Consider the following 13,998-nt stretch of genomic DNA (forward strand, 5'->3'; position numbering starts at 1 on the left):
GTATGTATAATGAAACCATTCAGCAAATGAACCAGTAATCATAACGAGATTTTGTATGACTTCCTCCTGTCATTGGGGTCAGAAGTATGAAAACTGGGTAGCAACCAAGTATTTAAAATCTTTATTGATCCCAAAATTAATATTTTTTTTTAAAGTTTGTCAGAAGCAAAATCCAAGTTACTTTTACTGCTCCACTGAGAACTCCAGCACCAGTTCCACTGCTGAGCATCCACCTCCTGAGATTATTGAAAACCAGAAATAATACAACACTGTGATAGAGATCTTATCCTCCCTCTGTTCAGATGGTAACAATACTCCATGCATTTCTATCCTAAGAGCTCAGATACAATCACATCAATAGCAGGATACTGTAGAGGACTTAGGTGCCAACATAGACCGCATGACTGCAGTTGAAGCGTGCTTTACCACCTCGCTAGTAACTGCCTAAGAAGAGCAGCTGGATATCACATTGGTGTATTTTAACACAATGAAATCTGTCCAGTTTCTAGTGGTTTGAGGAAATGCGGTGGGAGGAGACAGCCTCTAAACCCATGTGGTTTTTTCAGCTGCATATGCAACAAATTCTTAGGTATGTGACAGCTCCGGGGAAGACTTTTCCACTTCAGAGCCTCTTCCAGGGGTCTGAACACAAACCGCACCACGGTGTTTCTGTGAATCATAACAAGGCAGTTCACATCTTAGGAAACACATACCCAAGCACAAAGGAAGCAAATGATCAGGAGGCCAAATTTTAGTTAACAGCAATAACTACAAATTATTAGAAATTTCTTTTTTAATAGATCACCTCCTAACAGAAGATATTTATCTTTCTCTAAAAATTTTTCTCTGGCAAACAATTAAGTCAACAGAACTAAAAATGGTTGTGGAATCACTTCAAAACCCGTAACATCCAATACTCTTGCTGGGTCTGTGCTTGGCAGTTGGCCCCCATGTTGTTGTTTTATTATGTTAAAGCCACAAAATCAGGCAGAATTACTTCATTTTAAACAGGGGCAAGCACAGAGACAGTGTCCCATATAAAGCAAGATGAGTGATTCTTCAAGCCTACGGAAATATTGTGACAAGGCACCTTGCTGTAGCAACACAAATGGTAGTTTATCTTATATCCCCAAATACTTTATTAGGCATGATTAAAGATAGTAATTCCACCTAGCAACAACTTGAAAAGGGTCTTTAATAACACAGAATAACTTGAAACCATACCCACCAGGTCAGAAAACCTTGGATTAGGTTAAAAGTTCAAGTATTAGTAACATTTTAAAAGTTATTTTCTCATAACTTGCTAAAACTGCAGGTCTTGGTTCACATTCCCAACAGAAAAAAGAATCTCCCAAAGCCCAAGTACCGCAGGGTAAATCTTTCACATCAGCTCTTACCGATTCTTAGTTTGGCCATTACTCAAATATGCAATATATGATGTCGATGAGTTAAACATCATATCACCCATTTTGATTTATTTCTTTCAATTCACTGGGAATTTTATTTATGTTTGTAACTACAAGGTTTTTGTTGGTGGTGCCAATAGCTTCAGTCCAGGGGTAGATAGTCAAGTGCTCAGACCATTATACAGCATTACAGTATATTGATTAGAATACCTATAGAATAGCTAAGGACAAAACTAATAATGTTACTAAGAAAAATGCCCAGAAGGGATCAGGTCTAGCCTAACCAAATAATATAGTTTCAGCATTGCTGAAGAGAATACCAGCAGTCTAAAAGACGAACTCTTCCAGTTATTATTTTCTTTAAGTTGGTGTTTTTCACAGTCAATAAAAATATTAATATAATTTTATTTCTCCCTTATATCATTTTTATGTACTGACACAATATTACCTATACTGTCCTCAAGACATAGAAGGTGATGTTGGACCAATAAAAAGCACAAAAGCACTTTCTTTATGTGCTTTCTGAATTTCCAGAATATCTGAGCACAAAGAGCGCAGACTGCTGCTGTACCACATACCACTAATTCAAAGCATTTAATCCTGTCTTCCACATGTCAGCCAAGGCAATACAAATGCCAAAAAATTCCTCTTTGATAGCAATATTATATACACTGTGTATTATATAAGCCTTCTGTCCTCCTCCCCTTGAATGTACACTATCAAATCATTCTGGCCATTATTTTATATTGAGCAGATGGTATTATGAGATTTTTGATAAAGAACAACAATCACCCAGCAAGGGTTGCAAAGGGGTCACTGAAACCAAGATTAACAATTGATTAGCTTTAATGGACCGTGACAGTAATAAACAGAGCTCTACACAAAGATTTGATTGTCCTGTTAATGCTGCTGACACAAATGGCTTTTAACTGGCTTCCTGAAAGTGTTAATATCTTCAAAGCCTCAGCAAATGAAGGACTTACTCAAAGTGAGAACTGTCCTGCAGTGAAGAAGTACTTACTGTAGAACTCTAAAACGATCTTCTATAAAGCGCGTTTCTGATTTATTCAGACAATAGTTCCTATTTCTCCAAGGCTTAAAGTTCAAAAAAATAAAATACAGCACACCTCTGCAAAGCTGGAATGTAAAAGAACTCTAAAGCATTTGAATACAGAACCAAGCATTCATTAAATACAACAATAATATGAATTATCACTTTCAGTGCACTCGTTTTATCCTTACTCCAACATGGGCTGACAGATCTCGGTATCACAGCCTTCTAAACTCAATTTCTTATCCTTAGCTCTGAAAAGCTCACTCTCTTTTTTCCTTTGTGCAGAAATCAGTAATTTGTGTTATATTTTCTTTAAAATAAAATGGTTTGTGATTACTGAAAGTAACCATGGTAAAAACTGAAAATAGAATTTACAGATCTGTGTACTTCTTAGATACATGCATGGGAAAAAGTCTACAGAAAAAGTCTCTGTTTCCCTTAATGCTTCAGCTCAATATTTAAATGGGCATATGGCAAATATTCACAAAAAGTTTTAAAATTAAATCTAGGTAGAGACAAAGTAAACAAAACTCCACTTAACATGGCATTTAAGAAACCAAGGATATAGGAATTCATTACAAGTAAGGAGGTATTTACTCATTTAAGCACCGAGTAACACTTTCTGTTAAACCTTCCATTTTAGGTTAGATTACTTGGTCTCTAAATCAACCTGTTTTTTTAATTATGTGTCTTATTTAAGCAAAGGTTTTTCTTTTAAACATTTTTAACTGTGAGCTGCCACAGTGCTTCTCCCTCCCATGTTATTCCTAAAGGCAACATTTTGAGACAATAACGGTATGGCTCTAAGGGCTTCCAGGTAAGAGAAAAAATGGTGTCTGCTCTAGACACAGATCCAAACACAAACCATTTGCACAAATCAAGGTCATACTAATCCCATCCCTGTGGGTCCCACCCCATCTGCAAATTCAACTCTCTATAGAACAATTCCTTGCCAGTACACTGCAACGATGAAACATGCTGCTAATTACTGTGTTTAAAAATCTTGACCTAAGCAGACATGCAGGGAATTTAAATGAGATCTCTAAAAGACTAAAATCCACCTGCTTGGTCTCCCAACACACAAACACTAAATGCGTAACCTGTCAAAATACTGAGCCAGCCTTCATTAATTCCATTTTCTGCAATCAGCATCCTTTATTACTCACATGTTTGGCTTCCTACAGCAGTTCTTCATGCAAGCTATTGTATAAACTGTTATAGTATACTCTGATGATAAATATTTAAGAAAATAATTATTAATTACCTGTAAGTCAGCATCAAACTCATGTTTCAGGTAAGCATCTTCTGCAGCTTCAACAAGACGCTGAAGAAAAGAAAGGAAAAAAAAAAAAAGGTGTATTTTTGAAATAACAGATAACATCTTTAAATCCAAGTGTTCCTTCCAGTATAACAACAGAGATTGTTTGAGAATTGTGTAATTCATTGTCACCACATGGTATTTCCTATAATACTTCATAGAATAGAAATAAATGATCCAGATTAAAAAAAAAAAGACCAAGTTTTTTAAACCCTCAGCATCCATGATTGGTGGTATAAAACTCTCAAAACAGCTCAACTACTAATAAATAAAGGGAAAGAAGGTAATTTTTTCCACTAGTGCTCAGCACCCTGCAGCTCTCATTCCAATAGTGATTTTTGAAAGAACACAAAATAAAGTTGCTTTCACACTGAACCCCATTTTGCACATAGGAGCCCTTTTCAAATCCTTCTTCAAATTAAAATAGGAGGTATTTCCTAATAATGCACTTGCAATCAAGCAACTGAAATAAAAAGGAATTTCTAAATAACACATCAAATATAAAATATTAGAAAAACAGAGACCAGGTTTTTGTACTTAGCAGATTTGAAGTGTTTTACATACTACCTTAACATGGCGCATAATCACAGCAAGATTTTTCTGCAATTACAGAAGTAATATTTACTGAATGACAGCAATTCAGTAGTATTTTTTTCCTCTTGATAATATCCAGAATTCCCTGTAGTAGTTATTGTTCCTTACCACTATCATCTGAAGGGAAAAAAAAGAGGGTGCACTAAAACACGGCTACTTGAAAAATTTAAGTCATATAGGGGTTTGCTGCAGACATTCTCTTGTGAAAAGACATTATATCCTTTCTAAGATTTTATTCAGGGTTCTTTACAGTTCTGAATATTTTAACTATGGAAGTAACTCCTAGTTTTTATTTAATCTACCTTAATATTCATATATGTACAACCCAAAATTAATCAAAGAATGACCTGTCACTAAACAGTCATTATAATACTTCTATTTTCTTTGATCTATTAGACACTGGCACACGTATATTTTCAAGTATTTTCTATCATGAAGCAAATGAGCTACAGGCTCTCATTAATGGTACACAGAGTGGACAGCCGTGCACACATTTGCTTCCCTTTTCAGAACTGTATGCACTTTTATCATGTCTTTAAATATAAATCAAAATGGAATTGGAACTCATATAGATTGCTATACAATTTGAACTATAATGGAAACTGAACCAGAAAAATATTTCTGGTTGCCAGTTCAGAATAAGTGGTTCAACAAAACCTGACAGATTAAAGCAGAGCCACACTGGTTACGGGGAGCATTTGTGTTGACTGAGGTCCGCAGAGCAGCAGCATGTCACAGCCTTCCCGTTCACATCTCTGTCATCGCGTGGCTCACCCGCGGGTGAGCACAAGCCTCGCTAAATCCCCAGTCCTCTGCTGGACTTCTGCATCTTCCCTGCAGACCCCAGTGAGGAGGTTTTTCATACTTTTTTCTTAGTGCAGGGTTACAGATCTCAAAAATTTGATTAAAAACTGGAAACTCCATTGATGCGTAGGTTGATATGGAAGAGCGCGGGCGAGCAAATGAAGTCCACCTTCCCAGAGCCCCGTGCTGTGCGTACAGCCCTGTCACTTGGCTGTTTCCACCTTTAAAAATCTTGTCCCATGTAAAGGCAGCTGGTCTTAGCAAACCCTTTTGACCTAAACTGGAATTGAACTGAAACGGTTCCACCACTGGGTAAATCAAACCAGAACTGAACTGAAGAATGTAGCAGCTCACTTTCCCGCATACACATACATGGGTAAAAGAACCCAACAACTAACGATGCATCGCAGCGGGCGACACAAGGGGAAGCCATGAAAAATATTTCAAATGAAACAGTGAAGTTCTGTGGAATTGTTCCTACTGCTCCTGTACTGTATGAACAGTAGTAAAACCAGACCTTGCAATCTGAAAGGTTGTCAGACATTAATTTGACCCACAGGTTTTTTACATTTAGAATTTAAAAAGAGAAGTAACACAAATTAACTATTCTGAGGGGGAAGCCTCACAGCAACTGAAACAGACTCTTAAACATTTGAATGGTCTCAGAAGTCCATCTTTAGCATGTTAGTGATCTGCTGAAAGTATTTTATAAATCTAGCCCTCATTTTTCAAGTATGAAAAAGGCATTTTATGTAAAATAACTACTCTAATTCAATACATTTCTGCAGGTGTGTACTCCTTTATATTAAAACCATAGTTGCATTACTGCTCTATGCACATCTAATACAAAAGATCATGACTCTGATGAGTTTGAGAGGAAAAAAAAGTGAAAGAAGGGTCAAAAAAATTCTTCATACAGAAATTAATAGAGGAAAAAGAGAAACATGTTTTTCTTTCTGTGCTGAAATATTTACTTACTCACTGGAAGGAAAATTATTATAGTATTTCATGAGATACCAGTACGTAGATATTAGTACCTAGTGGGCTAGAAAAATAATTCATGGCTTCTTATATAGTTTGTATTGATCCCAATGTGTTTCAATTACATTTTTGCCTCAGTAAAATAAATTTAAACTAAGATTTATCCCCCCATGTAAGAAACAGCTAGAGAAGCATAACATGGGTAATAGTAGAAACATCTGGTAAGAAGGGCAGCTCAGCAATGAAAAGTACTGATTGGTACTCTATTGATTTATTTATTAAGATTTCAGTTGTTACATTTGTTCTTTCAAAAAAAAAAAAAAGTACATACATTTCAGCACCATTCTTTACAGGAAACAGAACAAAAAAGCAAACAATCTACCTAGACGTATTTTTTTCTTGAAGACATAGACACAATACGCATGCACACTACGTGCTTCACTCTCACAAATCTCATAAGAAAGTTAAAATTTTGGTACACTGAATGTAGACAACACAAGCATATGCTACATTTTCTATGTAATAGCCCTTAACCACAATTTGCTTTAAATATCTCAACACCATTCTGAAGGAGACGGTGAGAATCTGGGAGAGCTACAGAAAAGGTAAGCAAGTAATAAGCCTAAATCCAGAAATGTACATATTAGTGGATATACACAGATGATATCAGAATGAAGAAATGGTATACAAATATTTTGGTGGTCTTTTGCTGGGTTGGGGTGGGGGTGGTATTTTTCTTTTAAAGAAGTCCTCAAAGGGATGAAGCACGATGGAAGAAATTCCTTAAAACTCTGGGGGCAAAAATATAAAACCTACATGTAATACTGCAACATTTTTATATTGAGGACAAAAATCCCTTTAAAAAATATTTTAATGACTGAACAGTTATCTAGCAATGATCCTCAACATCAGCATGATTAGCAAATTTAACTTAATAGTTTATAGACACTCTTAATGCAAATGCCAATATACTTTCATTTGAGTAAACATGCTCTAAAATCATTGCTGTAGCAAGTAAATGCTTACCAAGCTGTGGTTATCCTGAAGGGAATTGTGAGTTATCTATATGCATTTACATGGAATGAATTATGAACACTGAGCGAGCATCATTAGAGTTACATCCACTTAAGGATCTATATTTTAGGAGTATTTAGCTCTATATGTGGAAAGGTGTTTGCCTGTGCATGCACAGACAAGTCAAGGGCGGCATATAATCTTTAGATAAAGAACAATTCTCCCATTCTATGGCATGGTTCAACTGAGGTTCCCCCAATTAAGGAACTAATCCTTATAACTTTCCCAATATGTGTAAATATGAGAAAGATTAACTGACTTATCCAGCATTGATCACAATGCAGCATGGATAAAAACAGGGCATGAACAACTATCACACCCCAAAAAACCCCAAAATGGTCACCAAAACACAACGTCAATGTTTGGTATTTTTAGTAGCAATAGTATCACAGCTAATGTAAAGAAGGCTGAAAGAAGAAGAAATGTTTGTTTCCTCTCAATAACATCAAAAAAAAAAAAAATCACTGAGCTATCTCTGAATAGGGTAATTTTCTTGACAAATGATATTTTAATTTCAGTGAACTGATATTCCCAGATAAATTCTCATTCAAGCTAGGTTGTTATAGAGATAGCAAAGGAAAGGTGAATGAAACAAAATGGATAAGGGAGAAAAAGAATCCAACAGCAAGTGAAGGGAAAATGAAACAGACGCGCAGAAAGGTGAAAATAAATGAAGAAGAAAGTAACAATTTCAAGGAAAAGCATCATGCAAATACCCAGAGCATAGGGTACCCATTTTAGCTTCTGAGAAGATCTTTTCTCTATCCATGTGCCTTGTAAGGGTTTCAGTTTACTTTTCAATGATGATTCTTCATTAGAATCCCATTTTGAAGTTAGATTAAATAAATTCACAGGCATAAAGTTTGAAACAGTGTCTGAACTCCTGAACTGCAGAGGGTCACTAACCTTTATCCATAAATGCTGACTGATGTCCTTCTCTCTTTTCAGCTATCAAATCTTGAAGCAGCACATTTTTATTTCATTGTTTCCTTTCTATTTTTCTAAGATAAACCAACGACTACACATAAAAAGTAGAAATGCTGCTAGAAGTTGCTCTTCTCCAAGCCAAACTGCTATAAATTTCAGAAAAGGATAGAAGACTGCTCTACCTTAATTATAACTCGCATCAACTAAGTGTTCGGTCCATAACATTAATAGTTTACATTCCATAATATCAACATGATAAAATTTCATTTCAAAATACCGAAGTGCTATATTGTGCTGTACTTAAACAGAAAATGAAAGATCTACCCTCTCAATTGTAGATGCTCGTACTTTACTCAGTCCCAAGCTCATGCTGCACTGCCATAAAAATAACTAAGAAGCATAGCTTCAGTTTTGTCAGTTAAAAAATGTGAACTTGTCAGCAGCCCTTCTACTAACATATTCTTCCCAAACTCACTAGACTACGCCTTAATGTTTCTTTCAGTACATTATGTGAATCTTGCCAATTTGAGCTGTTACCTCCGTATTGTCCTGAATAATGCAGTATTATCATTTTAAGTCTATGAGAATTTCATCCAGAGTACGCCTGACAGGGGACACCAATTCTGACCCTACTCTGACCACTGGGATATCATAGTAATTTCAAAAAGTGTAGATAAACCTAGCATCTAAATGCATTTAGCCAACAGCAAAAAATAGCCCTGAACCCTAAGACACTTTCCCATCATTTTCCCATGGCATCAGATCTCTTTGAGGTTCACCTCCTATACAAATCTTGTATATAACTTCAAGGTTGATTTGAGACGTGTTTTGGAAGTAAAAAATAATTTAAAAACATCCTTATTAAAAATAACAAAAAAGTCTGAACCCAAGAAAAAACTATGAATATACTGGACTGAGGTTTGTCTAAAAAAAAACCCAAAACACCAAAAAAAACAAAAACAATGTATAGGAAAAAAACCCCAGGAATTTGTGTAACCTTAAAAGCCTGTCTCCAGACGCCTACATATGGAATTGTAACAAGGATTGCTATCTTAATCAAATGTAAACAAACTTTGTTAATAAAGACAGGTAGGCAAAACAAAGGAAAGCTAATTCCTGTTTTTAAGAGCTTATTTCTTTCATATTTTGTAGCAAGTTTTCTGGTACATTACCAAGCAAACACCAGCAGTATTCTGTAAACGGAAAATACTTGTAACTATCAATAGTTACCCTTCTTCACTTGAAATACTCGGTGCAATTTTAATAACCTTACTATTGATTTGAACATCTAATTTCCAATCAAAATTTATAGTTATTGAGTTGTGGCCATGCCAAAAATATTTCCTAAAGTGCAGCCAGACAACTATTTAAACCATAGTTCAGCAGCTGAGTATATTCCTGGGAGAGAAACCAGAACTTGTGTTTCAATCATCAGAGCAATTTTCTTCACTGGCTTCTTCATGAGAAGCCTATGCTGTGCATGTGGGAGCACTCAGTAATAGACTAGCGAAGTTTAAAAACATTACCCAGGTACCTTCCTATGACTTCCCCATTCTGGGGTTCATTTCAGAAGTGAAAAAGGGATTTCCTTTCCAGGAAACCTGTAAGGCTGCAGGTGCTTTGAAAACTTCTGAAAAGCTTGGGCTGTTTTGGGAAAGAACAAGATTTATTAGCATTAAGTGAGCTTAGGTAATATTCTGGCATGGGTGGTAATTCTGCCGCAAGTCCTCCTTACTTCCATCAGAGTTCTGGGGTTTGCTTCTTTCACAGTTCATTTACTGGAGAAGGTAAAGAAGCCAACAGAGAATATTTGATGTTGTTCATCAGTATCGCTATTATTTCCTGTGCTCGAAAACAGTATCATGTAACACAGCAATGAATGTACCAGTGTGCAAACAGGCCTCTTGGTCTCACTATTTTATTGCAAATAGCTTTGCACATCTGCCATAACCAATGGAAAAATATTATAGGTATCAGAGACTGATGCTGACCTTGGAGGAATATGTGCTACCATCAGAAACACATGCATTTTTAGACAGGCCAATGACAACAGACTTGCAATTTGTCTGCTTTAATCCTTGACATTGCAGGGGGGGGAAGAGTTTCTTTTTTCAGAAAGCCCAGCAACATATTTTATTTCCCACTCTGTTCTCCTCAGCAATGAGGTATTTTCTAGGAAATTCTACCACTAAAATTGCTGTTGCTGTGGCTAAGATGTGCTGAAAATTATTTAGCTCCTGTTACCCTGATATTAGAGTTCCTAGTGCTTGTAGCTTAAGACAGATCTCAACCTTGCAACCAATGCCATTAAAAAAAAAAAAAAGACCGCTCTATGACTACTATCAAATTCTACTACAACAACTCAACTACACGATGCTCAGTCACAGTAAGTGCTGCATCAAAGCACAATCAAAGCAGAAATTATAAATAAAAGATAAAAATAAATTAAAAGCTTAGCATATGCAATTATTGTAAATAACTTCAGTTATCCACATATTCATTTGAGACTGGCAGATTTTCAGGTTGATCATTATTAGAGTGCTAGCTGGTTTTTTGAAGCAACATAAAGAGTTCAGCTCAGCAGAGGTGGACAAACAGAAATGAAACTAAGTGGATTAAAGCACATGAAACTCGCACATTGCATAACAGTGGCTAAAACAATCCTTGAGTAATTAGATGCATTTCTAACTTAACTAGGTCAACACTATATTTAGTTATGGAACGTAGAGATTACCGTGGCATAGAAGGAAGACTGCAGTTGAAGAAGGTAACACATTTGTCTTTTACTGAGTTCTGCTGTGCTCAAAAGGCTGCACAAAGCTAATACATCAGATACAAAATATGCAGATTATCAAATCTGCTCCTACCATGTTATTATGTCTACCACAGAGCAGAAAGGAATGATGTGCTAAATAAGGTTTTATTCCATACTTTTCATTCCATATGTCCCAGCCATCAAAGAATCAGTTCAGCTGCAGACACAACTTACAGCTGTTTCAGAGCTATTTAAAATGTGATTTGCCTGCCTGGGGTACAGCAGCCACCAGCTCCTTCAGCCACCTCTCCTAACTCAGGGCCAAGGGGAATGTTCTTCAGTATTTCACACCAATCATCTATTCATCCAAGGTTGGGTAATTCTCTGTAAATACCCTTATGTATCTTTTTAATTCCACTTGCAACATGGCAACACAATCTGTAAAGTTTTGCTTTCAATTAGTAATTCACAACTGGTACTGCTCTCTTCCTCATGAATTTAAAAACATATTTACAATGTTACTTTGTGAAACACCTTCCAAAATCAAGGGAAGCTGGCCTCTGTATGCATCTAAATATCCACCTGTGTATACATGCGTTTATATATATTTACTCAATATTAATCTGTAAGTACCATTATGATCCTTAGTCCTGTCCCTGTCCTGAAATCACTAGATTAAAACATCTGATTTATTAATCTTTTTCACACATTTAAGCTACCACAGGTCACAGTCTTTACCTGTCACAATCAGTATCCTGTTTGGATAATGCCAGACTGTCTTTCAGCATTTGAGTACAGTGAGGACTTACACAATGCCTGAGCAAAAATAGTTTGCCCTCAGCTCTGACAGCTCTCAACACCATTGCTGGATGCTTGGCAGATGTTGCTGAAGAAAGATTTGGGATGACTGTTTTCATGCAAGTTCATTTAATCCAAATTTCTCCATTGGTAGGATCTCTCTCACCTCACTTCAATTATTTCAAAGTTAATCATCTCTCTACACAAGTTAACTAAACATCCTTCATGTAGAGACAGAAAACTCCAAAGGTCCTGCTTGTCCCATTCTAAAATAACTCATAAGATACGGGAAGAACTTTGGAGCTTTTCCTTCACTCTTTTCTTCATTAGATGTTTAACTTTATATAAATGAGAAGTTAAGGGAGATGAATCCCACACCATATGTGCAACGTAAATAAGGTAAAGAGAAGTGGAAGTATTGCCATGCTCACTCAATAGAGGAAAGGAGTCTTGAGGCAACACATTGTCCTGACAGCAGCCCTGGGACTAGTCAAGGTGTTTCTGTTCTGTTTACATTTAGAAGCACCAAGTGAAACCAAATGTCTTTGTTTTGTTCCCTCTCTCAGCTTTTTCCTCACCTCTGCACTAAGGCTCAGTCCCTCAAGTTAATTCAAATTCAGCTTGCAATTTGTGGTCTAGTTCAACAAAATCAGCTATGATATACTGTCCTTCTTCCAGTTTCCAACCAGATTACTATCACACAACAACAGCAAAAACGCTTCAAGATTTATTACTCAAAACAAAGGTCAGTTCTAGAGTTTGCAGGGACTTATTTCCATTGCCTAGCCCAGCACTTAATCACAAAACACTGAGCCTTGTCTTTGCTTTCAAACAAAGCCATGAAAACAGTAGGTATTACTCTCTCTCAAGTGAAGTCAGTTGGACTATTGTTTTTTACTTCCCACAGGGTCAGGATTTCAGTTGCTGATAGACTAAATTAAACAGAAATTTTTTAAAAAAGAAAAGGAAAATCAAACTCTGAGTTTTCTGCTAAAACATTCCCAGCTCCCTATTGTAAGTGGAATTCTCTAAGCTAGATATTGAAGCAAGTAGAGTATTACTGCAAACATGTGAGGAAAGAAGTACTTCATGAAATAAAGCGGTGGTATCTCTTCAATACCTGGAGCCAGTTTAAAACAGGGATACAGGGAAGATACTGTAGCAAATATTCCATCTCTTACAATAACTGTCCTGAGAATTTAAACAGTTGGCATTGTTATGTTTCTAAATTTTAGAACAAAAGCATTACACTAAAAAGTTTAAACATTATTATGGATGCAAAGCCAACCTAAGCTAGGAAATACCAGAATGAAGTTGCCTCTAACTTCAATCCCCAGTATTAAAGTATCATTTTGTCCATATAGTTCTGCTTGGTTAGAACACTGAAAAATAACATTTAAGACCTTTGCAGTCCTCACTAACAGAGTGACAGCAGTTGGCATCCATTTCTATATGTATCAGTAATGGATTTTGCAAGCATTCACCTGAGACTTAGAAATCCAGTGTTGCAGCTCAGGTTATATAGGCACAGATTCTTTAGCCCACTTCAATGCTGCACTGTACCCAGTTCTGCCTTCAGACATAACCATGGCTTACTCCTGTTCCTTTCCTATCTGACCACGGCCCTAGAGCTACTCCTATTTCTTTCTTACCCCCCTCTTCACATCCTGAGGTCATTAAGCTCATATTGCCTGTTCCAAACTCCAATGCTAAGGTTTTTCACAGTATTCTCCACCTCTTCTCTAGCACCTACTAATTATTCTTCCTTCTTCTTCACATTAGCCTTGGCGTCCACACCGCCAAGCATGTTCATGACCAGCTTCTTCCAGGCCCCTACCAATACCTCCTCATTCCTCACTCTGCCAGCTTATATTTCCAGTTTTCCCTATTCCCTGTACAATCTCATTGAGCACATCTAGAATATCTTGTACCATTTATATTTATAAATCCCAGTACAGTCCAGTCCTGTTCCCTTTGTCTCCTTAAATCATCTCATTATTCTCCATTCTCTGTTCTCCTTGTGCTAGTACCTTCCTCAGCCTCTCCTAAAACCATCAACAGACTCCCTTAGCCACAGACCCTCCATTTTCCAGTGCCCTAACATGAATACAGAGAGAGATGAGACAAGAAATCTCTCTCCTTAAGCCTCCTTAATCTCTCTCCTGGGTCTAGAAGGCATGTGGATGCACTGACAGTGCCTCAGGAGAGATAGACTTTGTTTCCCCTGCCTGCTGCTGGCGCAAGCCCTAAGAAACTAATAGTGCAATTGCAGGAAAGTCTTGTTCAA

General features: G+C 36.7%; 1 protein-coding gene across 1 annotated transcript in view; it reads right to left on the bottom strand.

The window, feature by feature from the left end:
- Positions 1–13,998, bottom strand: part of CACNA2D3 (calcium channel, voltage-dependent, alpha 2/delta subunit 3) — a 476,027-nt gene that overhangs the window by 326,854 nt on the left and 135,175 nt on the right. The window contains exon 4 of the mRNA XM_010572633.1: positions 3,725–3,784. Coding sequence (XP_010570935.1) covers positions 3,725–3,784 — 60 coding nt within the window. The remainder of the gene's footprint in view (positions 1–3,724; positions 3,785–13,998) is intronic.

Source organism: Haliaeetus leucocephalus, unplaced genomic scaffold (genome assembly GCF_000737465.1).
Source record: "Haliaeetus leucocephalus isolate CR32 unplaced genomic scaffold, Haliaeetus_leucocephalus-4.0 Scaffold2, whole genome shotgun sequence".
Taxonomy (NCBI): domain Eukaryota; kingdom Metazoa; phylum Chordata; class Aves; order Accipitriformes; family Accipitridae; genus Haliaeetus; species Haliaeetus leucocephalus.